At 43.5% G+C, this 17655-nt stretch overlaps 1 protein-coding gene and 1 long non-coding RNA gene across 5 annotated transcripts in view; one reads left to right on the forward strand and one right to left on the reverse strand.

The window, feature by feature from the left end:
- The window catches only part of LOC135792241 (monocarboxylate transporter 2-like), a 63971-nt gene that overhangs the window by 30788 nt on the left and 15528 nt on the right, over positions 1 to 17655 (reverse strand). For all 4 annotated transcript variants that reach the window (XM_065302867.1, XM_065302859.1, XM_065302875.1 and 1 more), the window contains exon 2: positions 3124 to 3346. In XM_065302867.1, coding sequence (XP_065158939.1) covers positions 3124 to 3346 — 223 coding nt within the window. The remainder of the gene's footprint in view (positions 1 to 3123; positions 3347 to 17655) is intronic.
- On the forward strand, positions 1873 to 3116 carry LOC135792267 (uncharacterized). The gene is made up of 3 exons (XR_010548231.1): positions 1873 to 1954; positions 2027 to 2398; positions 2751 to 3116. It is a non-coding gene; the product is annotated as an uncharacterized lncRNA (long non-coding RNA).

The raw sequence follows: 17655 nt of genomic DNA on the forward strand, positions 1-17655 counted from the left end.
CATCGTCCCTGCGGAGCCGCGTTGCGTAATTTTTTAATGCAATTAAGACTCACTCATTCCGTCCTGCTTTCACGTCAGCGACCTGAGACGGCGCTTCAAATTCGCAAAATGTGCAAATGCCCCTTGGTGCGCTTGTAACTCGACCTTGGCTTTTATTAGTTTTCGCGGAAGGAAGCAGAGAATACCGGATAAAAAGTATTACGGCTCGGTACTGTAATTAGTTGGACGACGTCTGGATGGAAATTCAATTGTTCGCATTTTTGCGATTATGTTACAAAGTATCACTCGGCTGTCACTACTGAAAGACTGTTATAATTCATTTTTGTTCATGAATTTCATTTTGATATAAATCTAACACTACTTAGTTGCAATTTAAATTAGGTATATTTTCTGACGTTAGATGGCGTAGGGTGTTTTGACAGTTCACATTGAACATAACCCTTAAGTTTAAAAATTTGCAAACTTTTAATCTGACGTCATTCATTTGAAATCCACACTTTTAAACAACTTTTAAGAACTTAAACAAGATGGAAGAACGGTGAAGTGTTTAATTCTTCTCTTCCTGGATTAGCTGAACAAGCGTCGAAAGTTCTAGGAAAATTAATTCCAACAAAATCGATACAAGAAACATTGCGATGAAGTTGGAAGTATTTACAAAAAAAATTAAATCGGATAAGAAAAATGAAAAAAAAAAAAAAATCACATTTGGAATAAGTCTATTGTATTTTACTAATATTGTATTTTATTCAATGAATAAAAAAAGAATCTTATTGGACAAATTGTGTATCAAAACGCAAGCATTCCCAAATCTAATTTGTGTGCGTATATTGTGTGGAATTAGAGAAAACGCCGGACAATTACGTCTCCATGACATCTAGCCGAGAGGAAAAAGAAAGTGCGGATCCGCACGAAGAATCCGCGTTAATAACAAAAGAACAGCCTCGAATCGCAGCTGATTAAAGTAAAATACCGTCCCGCAGCAAATGCAAAGCAAAGTAAGCAAGAAAGAAGCTTAAAGAATGCGAAAAGACTTAGCAACCCCGAAAATATTTCACCATTAAACGAAACGCCCAGCAAGATAGGCGTTCAATTGCTTCATTTCTGTGTCTTTTGCCGAAGTGCGTAGATAAATTACGGCATCATTGGCCCGTAGTGACGAGTTGAACAAATTGAAGTAATACATTCGCAAGCGCGCACGGATTTTTCCACTTGTACAAAACGTCTGAAGTTCCTGTTTGCTTAGGATTCAGCATGTTTGTTTAAATTTGCAACGCGAATAAAGCAAATAACGTGCTCGCAACGTTGCGAGGAAGCGCAACTCGATACACCGGAAACGGGCCGGAGGTAGAAGCCGAGCCGCTCCGCGCGCACAAGAACATAACAACATATGAACCGGAAGTGGCGGAAACGGCGGCAGCGCGCGTTCTCAGATAGCCGCCAGAAGTGGCGCTAAACGCTTATCGGCGCGCACCTTGATATACCTGAAAATCCCCGCCGGCTACACGAGGTCAGAGCTAATCTAGTTTGGAAATTGGGTAGGCTGGTGATGTGCGCACGGAAACGTCGAAATGTGGAAACGGCGTAGACCGCGAAGACGGCTTGGTTAATAAGAACAATGGCGCTGGAGTTGTGTCACGCTCGCGAGCGCAATTTTGCTTGGGTCGCCGAATATGAAGAGTAATCGGATGTGTTGCTGCGGGGATTACTTTCAATCAGGTTGTTGGGTAGAGTGTGGGTTGGCCCTAATTAAATTCACTTGTCTCGTTTGCGGTGAAACGTTGGAAAAAAAATTCATTTATGCAGCGCATCTACTGGTGAAAAATGAAACTAAGCCTAGAGAAACAAAAAACTAATTAAAATCGCGCCTCTGGTGGCGAAAATTCAAAGCATCAAGGTTAGGTTTTTTCTCTTTCCACAGATTCACAGTGCACAAAAACGAAACATCGTCCTTCTGGTAGTTATCCTTGATTTAACGATATAAAATAATAGCGATAGTAAATTAATAAACCAATAAATATGTTTTCAGCGCGAAGTTTTATGGAGTTTCCGATTAGTAGAAACTTGGAACAGTTCGACTCTATCGTATCGCCGTCATTAGACCGCCCCTGCCGTTGATAACGCCGTTATCTGTTACGTATCCCCGACGCTCATACCCCCAATCGTTTTATGGCGGCGGCCAAGTTGGCGAGTTATGTATTGTGAGCACGACGCTTGTGTGTTTGCTCGCGCCGGGCACGACGACATTATTAGTGTGTTTTCCCAGCGTTGGATTAATCAAGGCCGAGCGCGCGCCCGAAATAATTTCCTTATACGCTACAAGTTACGAGCGGGCGCGACGCGCGCGCGAAATTTACGATAATAACACGCCTCTGCGTATATTTCCGGCGCACACACTCGGGTAAGAAAAATTGTTTTGATTTGGACGCTGTGATGGCGATATAAAAAGCCGAGATCCGGAGTGGCAAACAAACGCCGGCGGAGCCCCATCTGGATGATTGCCAATAAGGCGGTCACGATGCCGGCGATCGTGCGCGCCGAAAGCACGGCGGGCGGTTAATATGTGCGCGCTTTTAATTGCCGTGATTTTTATTTGATATACTCGAACACACGCGGTGCGAATTGAGCTTTCGCATCACGTCGCGCCACTGTTGGCTTGATGACGTATGAATTATTTACCCTTTTTTCGAGAGAGAGCTTCTTTCGCTTTGTAATAATAAGCGGCTAAATAAAATCAACGCTTTGATTTTTAGGTTTGAAGCTGATTGATATGGAGTGGAAGGGAAGCGAGGACGATCCATCACAATGAGTGAAAGGGCGCGTTCGTAAATTATCAAACGCAAACGCAATCATTAAAAGCGCGTCGGGGCGGAATCGAAACGAATTGTCGTGCCGGCGAATTAGGACTGCAATTAGAATTTCAAATGCGAATTTGAAATGGGCGAGGGCGGCGAACATCACGACACGACATAATAAGCCGTTTCGAGCATTACGGTTACCATGACATCGTCATGTGCCCGCGTGTTGAAAAGCGATACAATTCAAATTATGCGTGGCCGTTTTTCGGCACCGCACCACTGCATTTACAATTTACATGGAAATCAAGAGCTTAAAAGAAAACCCTACCTTTGCATCCGGTATAATTGCTATTTAGACTGGTTGTGCGCGTGGGAATCGACGCAAGACGACCTCGACAGTGCGGGCAGTTATCGCCGCTCTGTTGCTCGGCGCGTGCCCATCGTGCGGCCACCGGCGGTGGTAGTGGCGGCGGCGGCGACGGACTCGCCGACTGGCTCGACCAGCTCGGCTGCTCCAGCATGTGATGATCGCTCTTCGAATGCGGCAGCATCTGGAAACGAAAACAAACTTCATCCACACCGCATACTTTTCGCAGCAGCTTTTACACCACCACCACCACGCCCCTTCAGCCAGCGTCCGCCCGCGCCTCGCAAAGTAATTATTTAACCAGCGCCGTGCAAACAAAGTTCGCGCGCCGAATCCGACTAATTTCATAGTCGCGCGTGCACTTTGAGTTTCCGCGCCAAAAATCAGATTAATTAACATTGCCTGATGCGCAAAGTGCAACACACAACGACGCAGCCAGCGAACGCAAACAGTTACTCACGGTGTCCTTTTCGTCATTTGAAATGCAAATAACAAATGCGCGCGGCCAATGAAAGCGCGCCCACGCGCAACCATGACATCGGAAGTGAATTGCGATTTGCGCAATTCACCAAGCCGGGGAAAGTTGGGCGAGGATAAATAATGTTGTTGCGGGTTTGCAGCGCGGTTGCTTATTAATGTATTGCACAGACGCTCAGGTAGCAATTAAGACAACAAGCGGGCGCTGCGAAAATAGAGCCGGGCGTTGAAGTTTCAGAAATGCAACGCGGGAAAATGTCCAAACCGCTGTGAAAGCAGTTTAAAGTGGGTTAAAGTGCTGCGTAATTTGAAGACACCGCAAGAAACCTGCAAAGACAGGGATTTATTTCGCGCGAGTGGAATCTTAAAATAGCATATCAAAACTAATCAGTAAGTTGCTCATTTTCTTCATTTTCATATTTAAAGCCATCCTTTTTAGCATTTGAAGCACCCGATTGAAAATTTTACTTTACAAAAATATTCCAAATCCTTATGTCAAAAAACCTCATTTTAATATACAATATACTGACAAATCATCCAGAAATAATCTACTGTTCCCAGGATAAACGCTGCTTTAATACACTAGGCCTACTGTAGATACATGTACGCGTAAGCCGGCGCTAGGCGTGTTCAGACAGCAATAATAATAAAAGCGGACAACGCGAGAATATAAAGCACGAAAAGATGAAAAATAAAACTTTCCATATAAAGGCCCGTTTTAACGGAGACAATAAAATAAAACCTCGATGTGCATGCGTGTGGTGTGTTTTTCGAGCGAGAATGAATATATGTTAAAGTTTTTTTTTTCTGGGGGAAGTTTCAGGCCTTCCGCTCGCTTCAGGATCTTGCGCTGTGTCGGAGAGTCTGCAAGGAAAACTCTTTGTCGAATAGGGCGCACAGGAACTATCTATTTCCGCCAAGTTTTTCATGTTTACTACATTAGTATAGTTAGAAGAATGATGCGAGCGTTTCCAATAAATGTTACTTCATTTTTTCCGCGAAAAGCAACGCGTCCGAAAATAGATACGTAAAAGGCACGCGAAAGAAGGAGATATCACACGCGTTGGAAAGCCGAGGCGACGTCGGGAAATATGATGAAAAAGTAAAGTACCTTGCTGGAATAGTAAACAGGATGGAATATAAATCAAAATCGATTCAATTCTCCGCGCGGCGCGTTTTTACTTTTGTGATACACTGGAGAGGTGAAAGGGAAAAGGGAAAGATTTATATTGCATGTGCGAATGGATTATGCTATCGGCCTAACATTAGACGAAAATGTACAAAGTAAGAGCGTAAATAATCTGATTACATAGCTGCTTTTATATTTTTAGATGCGGATGTTGCGAACTGCGCGCCGCGCAAAGAACTAAGAGAGATCTCAATCGTGCTGTGCTATAAGATGACTGAGGGAAGAAAGGAAAAATGTGAAACTTTAATCATTTATAAAGAAACAGGTCCACGTGCACAAAGCGAGGTGCAATATAAACATTCGCTTCATAATGCAAACACAATTTCATCTTCTCCCCTTTTATCTCACGATTCCACCGAATTCGAAGAAACTTTCGCACGAAATCGCGCTCGATTCGCGCGCGCCGCCGACATCATAAAAATGAGTAACTTCGCGCGTGTTTGTTTATCAGCGTGTGCGCCGTGTGTATATTTCGACACGGTACTGCGACACTAGCAAAGAACATAAATTTTCGTTGAATTGTTGAATTCGCCACGGCTCGTTGCGCGCGTTTTGCCACTGTTTCGGCAAGGTTAACCGCGCGAAGTGCGCCTGCCGGTGACAACGGCTGAGCCCCGGCGAATAGGGATATTTGCGAAAAACACTTAAGGAGGATAAACAGCCGGGAGCGGCCGCGGGGCGCCAACGCAATGCGAAACAGTCGCGTTTTTCCCATCCTCACCTTCACCTCGCCCGAACTTTCAGCAGCTTGTCACGCGTTGCGCAATAATATTAGGCGTGTGTTTCCATATAAGTGGATTTATAAACATGAGTCGCAGAGAGCACATGCGCCCCGAGGGCGCTTCAGATTTTCAATATGCGACAACGTGATGCATCTGCGATTTTCGTGCATTTCTCAAGAACAAAGACTGATTGATATTGTAAAAGTCAGACAAATTTGAAAAATATTAAATTCCACGATTGGAAGAAACGCAACAAACACAAACTTGTTTTATTATTATGCAATACAGTGAAAACAACGCGTGTGATAATAAAACATCAAAGATAATAATTAGACGAGCGGATATTGTTGCATGATCAGGTTATGATAAAATTTTAACCAATTGCATCTTGGGATTCCGCAGCAGGGTGACGTGCAGTGCTGCACATGAAAAGATATTTTCGAATTATATTCCAGGCAGACGCGGCAGGGCTTGAACAGGAAGCAAGTCTTCATGTGCGCCAATTGCATTCGCATTGCGTAACATCCGCCAGTTAGGCACACGTTATTGGAGCACTGTTTGGCGTGCTTAATCAAGCAGGTGTACTTGATATGCTTGTTGACCATCGCCATCCATTGAACGGGTTTTAACATTACCGCCCTCACCTCAGCAACCGAGATGCGAACGCAGCCGACGCAAATCTTCAATCGCGAATAGGGCGGGGGGATATTTTGCTGCCGACATATTTCGCAAAAGGACTGAGGTGCTTGCACAGGAGTAGACCCAGAAGTCGAAGAGGATGTAGGAGGACCAAGAGGTTGGGGGCGTGTAGGTTCCATATTGTTTTTGGTTGGTATCGGTTTCTTTAAAGGTGAATCAAACTGCGGGAACACGGTGCGATGCACGATGTGAGCGGTGTGAAGTTTGTTTATTGATGTTTGATTGTCATTTCATGGATAATGTTATAAAATGACTTAAATTTAATTTGCAAAAAAGTTGCTCATTGCGAATGGTGGTGACAATAAAAACAAAATTTATTTATTGTTCATGCTTACTTGATTTTATCATCATTGATTGTTGTTAGAAATTCATTTTTCTACTGTTACCTTTAAAATGCCAGTTATTGAGACACAACAACTGATACTTTTGTGGTAATGCGTTTATTAATAAGTACTCGCTTCTACATCAAATGAACTCGAAGAACTGACTGACGTGACTTAGGAACAACTCTCGGGGTGTCCCTTTTATATCTGAATTTTTCACCATCTGGTCTTTGTGTTTATTCGTTATCTATTGTGAATAGGGCGATACGTCGTCTAGACGGTCCCGGCAATTATTACCAGTATACCAATAAATATGTCAAAAGAGCCTTGAGTTGAGCAATTCGTACCCAGACTACAAGGGGTTACTCTGTTTCGTTCAGACTAAATAAATGTAGACTAAACATCCTTGCCGGACCGAGCGTACCAACACAAAGCCCAGACGATGAAATGTACCCCACACTTTAAACACGAACGACCAAGAACGGGACTAAAGTACTTTAGTCACGAGCTTTAGTCACGAGGTGGAGCTTGCGCCTGCGCATTTACCTACGGTGCAGGACAAGACCATATGATCAGTCAAACAAGTCAAACCAGACGCTGATGCTGATTTCTATTTTAACATCACCTCCGGTGACTCCCTGTGCTCTAGATCAGAATATTGAATGTTGATATTCAAAAGACAATTTCTTTAAAAATCGTATGTCTCATCCTGTACATTTGATTCATCTCATTTTCTACTCTTAGAATATATTTTACTCAAGATGTTGCAACTTGACATCGCATCTCCAGACCTCTCTGTTGTCGCGTTTGCTGAAACGCTCTTGAAGTCGTTTCTGTCACTCCGCAGTCAAACAAAAGCCCTCCAGTCATTCGGTACAACATTCTCCTGATGGAGAATAAGACTTTCCTCTTGACATGCCAAATTATAAATAAATAATACTCGAACAAACACTATTCTTTTAAATTGATCATGATATCGTGTTCAACGTCAACGGCTGAAATACAACTAGGCGTTATTTTATTGCATATGAACCCAATTGGTCAACGCAGGGTTATTTTTCCCTTCGTAAATTGCACGTGGGGGCCCTGCAAAGTAATACAATACTAGCCAACTACCTGACATAGCAGGTACCTTAACGGCTCGCGCGTTATAACTTATGAAACGGGTGGAAACTGCCGGTGGAAACCTTTCCATGCCGGTTCTTTGAAATACTGTCGGCGGTATCCACGAATGCAATTCCGCGTTTTAATATACGACCATCGCGGCGTGTCTGCGGCGGCGGTGGGGGCGTATATCGGCGCCCACGTATAAATCACGTCGATTACTTCGCTGCAATGGAAACACCGGAAGCTCCGGCCTCTCAAAACGACCCGCACAACTCGCGCGCCACAAAACTAACCCGACTTTGTCGGCAATTGTGTGATAGCTAAATATAGCGCATTTCGAAAAGAACAGGAAACGCTCTATGTGGCTGCTATTTGTATCCGATCTATTGAGAGTAATGATTGTTGTTATTCAGTTCAAATTAGTTTCATTGCAGATATCACTTTACTAATTATTTCAGTGCAGTTCAATTTGATTAAATGGATAGGGAAATCCTCTTTTTTGTTTTTGTTGGTGTTGTTGTAATTTCCAACTCAATTTACGAAGGTTTTTGTTGGCGTGGAAGCCCTTCAATTTGAATTTCGCCCCATTCTTCCATCTCCCATGTGCAATTAGATCTTTTTAATTATCCAGCACGGCGCGGCGTTGCGCACCGCCGTCGCCGGAACCCTTCTGCCGTCCTTTCAATTACCCCATTGTTTATTGTTATTTTGCGTGCGCCCAGGCGCTAAATCATTTCAACTCGACCAATTTACCACCCACTTCTAGCCGGTGGTAAATTGAGTAGATTTTTCGAAATTTATCGCATTGTCGAGACCTCGGGGTCGCGATTCATGTCTTGGAGACGCGGAACTGGTCCCCGGAGAGCCGAAACACTACGGAAACTGAAAACTGCAAAACTCGTAACTGGAAATTGGTTCGAAGTACATTATTTTATTTCGTGTATTACGCGGCGAGCAATAAATCACAGGACTTTTGCTTTTGTGCCGGAATCCCAAACCCCAAAAACCTCAACGTTTACTGGTGTGTATCAGTATGTGTGTGTGTGTGTGGCGCGTGTAAATTCGGTTTTCCTTTCTGGCGTTTTCAGCCTGAAATACCAGCCTGAACCGCCTGGTTAGTGCGGCATTATCAAGCGCTGAGCTTTCGCTAGGTGGTCGCCGTTTTGCCGGTAAACAGTACACACGGATGTACATGGCCGTGGACGGTGTTGCGGTGTCGCCTGGCACGTCCGCATATGTGCGTATAATCGTTTCGCAACCCACACGCGGGCGGCTAACTTTCCTCCACCCCGCCATCCGCCCAGCTCTCGAGACAGAGACATAATATACGCGCACGTGGAGGCGCTTAAACCCAGTTAACCGAGCGCACTTTTGGTCAAGTTCCGGTTTCACTTTCGTTCTCGCGCGACCGGAAAATCACGCCCTTTCTGCCGGGATTATCAGTACAAGAAAAACTTAATAACAACACAATATGAAAAAAGAAAAGAAAAAAAAAGCATCATTTAATAAAATTCCAACCACTGGAAATGTATGCTATACAAAAGCGAGATAATAAAGTATATTAATGTAAATCGATGTACAGAAAATGCGCGCACACGTTTTCAACGTAATGAAACGCAACGAGATTTAAATATGTTTGCACAAAATAAATTGAATTCACCAAATTCCAACCCCGAAAATTCCGGTTTACATGTACAAATGTAATTATCATGAACACAGAAATGCACGCCCGAGATTTATTCATATAATCATTTAAAACGGTGGTTTTTGATAAAAATCGACACTGCGATTACTGCGCATGCGCCCGGTTGAATTAAGTGTGCTTAATGTCAGTCAGGTTTTACAGTAATCACATGATCGTGTCGATACATTTTAATAGTAGTGTTACTGCTGTAATCCTTGTCAAGTCTCTTTTTTCGCGGAACTCAACGTGATGGCACATTGGGCACGTACAATGAGCGTTTAGCGGTTTGACCTGGCAAGCCTTGTACGTGCACATCCATTGATTTTCCCCAGCGCGTGCAAAACCAACACCCAGTCAAATAGAAAACGTGTGACAATGTGTGGAAAAAAAAACAACAACACAAGATGATTGCGTAAAAATATGTGCACGCCAAATGCGTGGACAATAGAGCACTCGCGATTTAATTGTGGCATGCGCGCGATATATACGCAATTTATACCCAATAATTTGATTAAAATTAAAACGTCCGCAACAGAATGAAAAACGTTTATTAACGCCGCTTTCCGCTCGTGCGTTATTATTTCGCATTTTTTTTATTAAAAAGGATTTGCGTGCTTGCAAAAAAAAATCTAACAATGTGTACGTGCATCAAACGAATGCAAGGCTCGCAGCCACCTCGGAAAACGATTAAAATGTAATTGCCACTTCTTGTATTGCGGCAACTTGCGGCAGCGTCAACTTGTCAGCGATTAAAAAGAAATACGAGACGCGCCGCGAGCGCTTTAACTTTTATTGTGTCATATTTTTGTTTCGCACTCTGCCGCCTTCAATTTAAAATATCGCGCGTGAGCGTCGCGCAGTAAATTTGCACTCATTTATTTTTTTGCGCACGCTCGCACGAATAAACGACCTGCGAGAATTATTATCGCGTGCTTAATTTATTATCCTCGCGCAGTTCGTCATCAATATAATCTCGGTGTATTTATTAGATTCGTTAGGTCTGATTTAAAGCATTTTTGTCTGGATGAACTCGTAAAAAAGCTGCAGCGTCAGCGCTGAATTATGCCCGTCCAATTGACTTCGCAAACTTTTCTTGTTATGTATTTAAATTTCAATTAGGTCTTGGCCCGGACGCGCCAAAGGAAAAAGGCAAAGTGAGTAACGCCGAGGTGGAATCTTTACGACTTCTTGGCGATGCGTTAAGTTGTTAACTTTCGTCGAGTTAGTTCGCCCAGTCCGGGTTATTATTTAATCGTGGTGCTGCCAAAAAAGCCTTTCGCGACAAAAGCGCGCCGCGTCTCGTTATTAGCTTTTCAATTAGAAAGAACGCATTAACTTGTTATCGAAGTTAGCGCCGCACGCGACCGCTCTCGAAGGGCGCCAGCAAAAACACGCCATATGGACGAAAAACAGCGATGTAAATGGCCATGGACGGAGGTCAATGGCGTCGGGCTTGAACTTTGAGCGCGCAAAAACGAAACAATAAGCGAAAAAAACGCCGGAAAATTAGCCAAAGAAAAAAAAAATGCGCGCCATGACGAAATCGTTACATAAACGAAAACCTAACGGAAACGGACGAGTGTGTAGCGATGACATACACTTACAAAGATAGCCGAGAAGAAGAAGCAACTCAACCGAACGGAACTGAGCGATGCTGAAGAGGAAGGAACGCGATATCGCGACGATGGAGAGAGCTTTTTTGCGGCCGCCACACTGATATAAGAAACGTGTTAAAACGGCGACTGACAAATAAGTTAACTAAAGAGCCATTCCTCCGTGACGACACAAAACAATCTGGACGAAAAAGTTAAGTAAAAAGTAACACCAACAAATAACAAATAAAAAGTACAAACCGAAAAGTCGACCTTTTCGGCGAAACGTTGAAACAAAAAACCGTCGGAGCGCGCACTTAAAAAGAAAAACAATTTATCCGAAAGCGAAAGCTTTAAGTCGTCCGATGGAGATGCGAGAAAAAAACCGAAGGAAAAGATTCGCGTCGAATCCGAGCAACATATGCGCACCGATGAATGGATGAGAGGATAAACGAATGAAAAAAAAGTTGGCGCCCAAGAAAAGTAACGCAACTTGTTTATTGTTTACTGGTTTCTTCGCTTATCAGCTATCTGTCCATGGTGCAGTCGATGTGGATCAAGATCGGGCGACCATTTCGCGATTTTCTTTCGATTTCAATTCGCTGAACGCATTCTCTGCACAGAGGAGTTTGTTGTTGTTGAAGCTAATTTCATCGCACGCAAATCGAAAGTAATTTGCATCTAAATTTTAATTAAAACTCGAGGATTGCCAAGCGTGGCGCGACAAATTGTTGTGACATCATCTTGCTTCGACGCGCAAAAGTTCTGCACAGACATGTTGAATCACGCATTCGAAGATTCTATCGATCGCGGTGGGAGAAAATAAGAAATCCGTTGGGGAAATGGAAATAAAAGACAAAGCCTCGACTTTGTTCTTCGCCCACGGTTGATCACAATGTGTCGTTGGGATATGTGTGGGAATTATCAGAACAAGTGGGATGTGGAAGAAACAAGCATATGTACCTGGAATTGTTTTCACGGAAAGATCGCAGCTTAGTCCTTCGGCCGAGAATTGCGAAGGCGCCGGGCGTCACGAGGAATATACCAAAGGGAAAGTTGTGTTCGATCCATCAATCCCACGATTGGTTAATACCAAGATTAAGCAGTGCTTCCAAAATGATTGGATGGTTAATAAATCACTGACGAGTTTGATGAACGGTCGGATGGCGTTTGCACCTGGTGCGCCGCGCGCGCGAATTAAAACACTTTCTTGCGATTTCGGCGCGAGGAAAACAATAAGAACGGGAGCGCGCTTCACTTCGTTCGCTTAGGCTCTGTCCGCGGCGCCTTTGTCCTTGAATTAAAAATCTCGTTATAAAAGTCAAGCCGGCGTTGATTAACGCCCGCTGGAAACTCGATTAAAAATTAATTAGAAAAGGTGCTTCTGAATTTATGAATTTTTGAACGCAATTACCAAAAAAATTTGAATAAAAACAAGTTAACTCGGCGACTTTGTGGCATTTTGTGCTCGGTTTTGATGTTTTGTTGAAAACGCGAAAGTGCAAATGTAGGTAGGTGTGATCGGTGCGCAAGTTCGAAGTTCCGACCGCGAAGAAACAGCGAAAATGTGTGAAACTCCCGAATTTAATATTCGCTCAAAGTTCATCCGTTTTATCCGTTCGTTGGCGGCGGCGCTCTTTTCGATGCTGCTTGTGTTCGACGCTGCGGGAACGACTTTAAGTATTTGTGTATTCGCCGAAAACTCGTGTGGTGGCAGCGATGGTGGCGAATTGCTCTCGACGAATCGTTCCCCGGAGCCGGCGCGTGGAAGAAGGGCAAACAAACGCGGGCGACGCGCCGGAAAGGTGGAATCGTTCGTGTTACTCTGTTTTTCGACGCCGGCCGCAGCAATATCCTCCCGGGCACCTCGAGGAGCAAGCCCGGGTCGTAAAGAAGAGGTGCGCGCCGCGGCGCGGCTCCAACTAAAGGCGAAAGTGGGTACGTAAGTAGTAGTAAAGTAGAGGAAAAGAAGGCCGTAGACGCGCAGGCTGCCGCTCGAGTCGCGCGTGGTTCATTCATAAACTTCCCAAGTTTTCCGGAGGTTCTTCGCTTCTATTTGCACGCGAAATGTTTGAAATATTCGTCGTGTGCGGCGCGAAAGTTCATGCGAGAGGCCGCAAAATTCAACTTGCTAAGAAAAAAACTTTCGAAACAAAGCAGCGGGGAATAGTTATGAAAAAAAAAATTCACCGCAAAATGTGTTGCTTGTGTATTATTAGAAATTTGCAAATAAAACATAAAAAACGAAAAAGAAAAAAAAGTTGGCATCCCTCCGAAATTCTAAACAGTGTCAACAATTTTCGAATTAAAACATAACCGGAAACAGAAAACATCGCTACCAATAAAAAAAACAAACACGAGTAAAATATGTAATTAATTCAAGAGATTTTCAGAATCTGTTCGTCGCCGAATGAAACGAACAAAAACCAGCCAAATAAAAAGTAAATAACACGAAATAAAACCGTGACAGAAATATAAGATAAACTTAAACCAAAAGAAATTTTTCTCGTCGTAGGTGTGTGTCAGTGTGTTGGATTATTTTTTGCGTTCTAGCCCGCCTCGGATTTTTTGTTTTGTTTCCTCTTTTTGTGCGCTTTTCATGTTTTTGGTTTTTCTTTTCAGTTCGTTAATGGAATCCCATCGTTTTTTCCCCCTATCGTTGAACGTTTCCATTGCTCGTTTTTCGTTTCCGGCTCATTATTTAACTCGCGCAAGTTGAACTAAAACCGCACGACCGACAGTCGAAAGTATGTTTCGTGTCTCGTCGCATCTCTTCATCAGCAAGTGGGAGTGGATTATTTGCGGGGACGGGTATAAATGATATTCGAATGGGAGCATAAGGTAGGTACAATTCGTACAATCGTGTCCTGCATTCATCACGTCTTCGCGTTCGCTGGTGTTTTTATTTTCATTGCGTCCCTTGGCGCGCAGTGTGCCACAAAAGCTTGTCGTCAGCGATATTTCATTCGCCTTTCATTTTTCAATATTTTCGCGATCGCTTATGGGAAATTGGGAAATCATTAGATGTTTCTTGTCATTATATTTCTTTCTGGTTGTCCGTGCCTTTTATCTGATGATTGCTTATCGATTCGCGGCCGCCCGAATTCGAAACGAGCCAGCATTTTAGCGATGGTAACAAAATCGACGACAAGCACAAACTTGGATCGTTTGGATGATAATAGCGTATGAAAAACTATCATTTACGCAGAAAAAATAAACTGAAATTTATTATGCTAATATTTAACCGAGAAAAACGATCCTACAAGAAACAGGATATCATCAAAAATGTGCCCTCTAATTTGAAAATTAAATGTAGGTTGAAATGAAATCACAAAAAAGAACAAAAAACGTATGAAATGTCAAAAGCAAGCGCTGACAACACCAGTGAGACGAGATGATGAGACGAGCACTCAGAATGTGTATTTAATTAAATTTCATACACGACTAACGCGGCGCGCGCGCGCACAGAAAATGAAAAATACTTGCAGCACTACTTGCCACTTGCCAAATTGGTGACGCATTAATAAAACGCTAATATTAAAGTATGAATATTCGGATCGCGCTGCGCGTGGTAGTTATGAAGAAAAATCCACTTCCGAAGTTTCCACTTCGCAAGTTTCGTGTTTCGGGGCACTTACCAACTACCGCGAGAACTTGCGCACGCTCACGCCTATCCAAGACATTAACGGCCTCCGCGCCCTTGTATGCCTCAACTATAATCTAAGTAAAGAAGAAATAAATTCGTGTTGCCCACGGTGCGCCAACTTTTCCACGAGTGCACGAATGCGTCTCTGGCCGTTAAAAGTGTTCGCACACGCAGTGGCAACACTTAAACGGAATAAACAAAACGCGATTTCAACGACGGCGACTTTATTATGCCGAACCAGCACGACGCCGCGCCAGTGTTAAAGAGTTTAACTTTGGTGTTACACCGTTTAAGAACAACAGCACTCGAGCAAACGACCCGTCAACAAACAGCAATGAGCAGCGCGTGCAGCAATAAAACACGATTATTCTTTATTTATTATGCTTCGTTATGTTTCTACTCAGGTGCAAAATGCACGCCACCAGCATAAAACCTAGTCAAAAACACATCCAGCACTAATTATACTCATGTTTTAGGTTAATTTGATTTTCTGTTTCTGGGAGATTCGAGTGTAGATATATTTGCATTGAGACCACAATCCTTTACAAGGGCCAAAAGCCTTCATGTGCAGTGTAGTAATGCATAAATTGAGACTTCGCTTTAATTAATTAAACAAATTTACAGCTATCCGGATGCAAAGCTCCTAAATCAACATAATCGCCAGTAATCCGTCCGCTTATCAACTCGGGGCGATTTAAATGCGTCCTGTCATAGCAGGAAAATAGTCGCAGGTATTTTCTCGGCAATTTTCCAGGTGAAATTTGACGCGTAGACAAGTTGGCACTCAGTGGAAATTGAGGCGATAGACGTGCGCGCTTGTCCGCCTCAATGCACACTTGCTGGCTGCTGGGCAGCTTCAGGAAATTGAAGGACACAAAGGTTTAAATACCTAATGCGCTTGAGTGAAGCGTGCATCCACAACCGACAAACAAATCATTGCAAACGGACGTGCTGGTGCCACGGTGGTGGATGCGCCGGGAAATCTAGTAAAGCGTATTCAGACGCACGTCTGCGTTACGATGAATGCAAAGGCGCTGCTAACCGCAGACTCATCAAAAATAAAACATAAGTAAATGGTTTTAAAATGCACAAAAAATAAATTTTAATTTAATTTTAACCTTTTGCGTAAATGTTTGAGGAAAAATCAATTTTGACTAATAATTAAAATCAAACTTTCTATTTGTTGAAGTTAAAATCTCTGTTCACTGTTTAAAAGAATATTTAAATAAATTAATGGGTTTCGTGCCTTTCAGAATTTATTCTGCACCAGATTTGGCGATTTGGAAACGTTTTCCAGACATATTTATTGATGCGCTTGCCGATTGGCCATTTACACGCCATGCCTCAACGTTGAGAAGCTCTTGAAAGTAGGATAGTCACCCCACAGACAAACCCTTAAACCCAGACTCAAGCGGAATCTTAGGTCATTCTTTATCTGAAAAATACTTATCCCTTAATATATATAAGTTCTATTTGCTTGGTCATTTGACTAAAGAAACATTAAAAACCCTGAAATTTAGACATTGCAGCAAATTCATCAAAAAGAGAATTGTGCATACACCTGATTATGCATAAATTGTCCAATTTCAGAGGTGAAATACGCCAAAATTAGCCTGATTCTCCGTTGGTGGGATAGCGTTATTTGCATACGCTGCATGCCCCACATACGCACGCCGGAAGCATATTTGCACGAATTCAACCCCTACGCCGGAGCGGGCTCATCTCCGCGAAATATGAATATGTTGATGTCCCGCACCTTGAACCCAGCGCCGGGGCGCCGCGGGCTGGCGCGCGCAACGAGGCACTTGTCGAGCACAACGGCGGGTCGGAAGTGTTCGGGGAAACGCTCCGGGAGGATTTCGGACATGCCGACATCAGCAATGTGCGGAGGTGTTATGTGCGGGTCGACGATTACGTTTTTCGGGGGGGCCCCGTCACAAAAAGCCGGCGCGAACACAATCGAACACGTCAACACGTCGATAACCGGCACTCCGCCACTCCGACACTCGAACAACCGTCAGATATCATCGATATATTATTCCACCTGACAAGGAGAATCGAATTCGAAAGCAGCAGCGACACCCAAAAAAAAAAAACTTCGCTGTTTGTCATCAGCGTAATAAAATTACGCGCGTCACTCGTGAAATAGTTAGAAACTGTCGCGTTTCGTTACGATCTTCCTAATTGCGCTCTTAATTGGACCCGCCGCACCTACGGCCGGCGGAATCTGCAGCTCTCTAATGCTTCCATCATTCCCGACACCCTGACGCTGACAAACGCTTGTTCCGTCACTTTCATTCGTCATCCAGCGCTTTCATTAACGCCGTCGACGTGTGAATCCCCGCCGAAACCAAACGAATCAATTTTTTTTCGAGTCAAATATACCACGGAAATGTTATTAATCAGTTCCATTTGAACGTAATTATGAAAGCGTTGACGTGTGGACGGATGTCGCCCTAATCGGTAACATTAAATTTCATTAAAAAGCAAGCGCACACGACGCCGGTTCTTTTTTTTATTTGCGGCGAGGGTAAAGTGACGTTTATTAAATAAATAAATTTCGGCCGGATTAGATCGAATAAAAAGCCGGCCACAGGGGGGTGCTGGATGGTGATCAGCTGGCGCGTCCGGGTTTTTCAATCCTCTCTTATTAACTAATTAGGGTAATACTCGCCGGGGCGAATTTTCGCGAAATTAAATTATGTCATCGGGCATGCGTGAGTATAACCTAGGCACAAAGGTGATAAAGAGACTAAGGTGTCGAAAGCAAATATCCTGATGAATGTCCTCGGCCTGGCTTTTCGCTATATTCGGCCCCCGACTGAAGACAAAGACGTCTTGGCTAGTTTGATTAACACGGTTAACTTGTCATCCCTTAACACCAACTTTGTCATCCTGTATGTGTTTTTTTTTTCGTCTCTTTTCGTTTCGGAAAATGTGTGAGCATTGACGCTAACGCTTCCTAACTCAACGTAATACATCCCAACATATCCTATTAATTACCCAACATGGAAATCTGTTAATTGGGATTAACGATTAGAATTTGCGGCGTGC

This window comes from Atheta coriaria, unplaced genomic scaffold (genome assembly GCF_025399875.1).
Source record: "Atheta coriaria isolate IRGN ID8LTWV9N9 unplaced genomic scaffold, Caltech_Dcor_3.1 hic_scaffold_1_pilon, whole genome shotgun sequence".
In the NCBI taxonomy this organism is placed as follows: domain Eukaryota; kingdom Metazoa; phylum Arthropoda; class Insecta; order Coleoptera; family Staphylinidae; genus Dalotia; species Dalotia coriaria.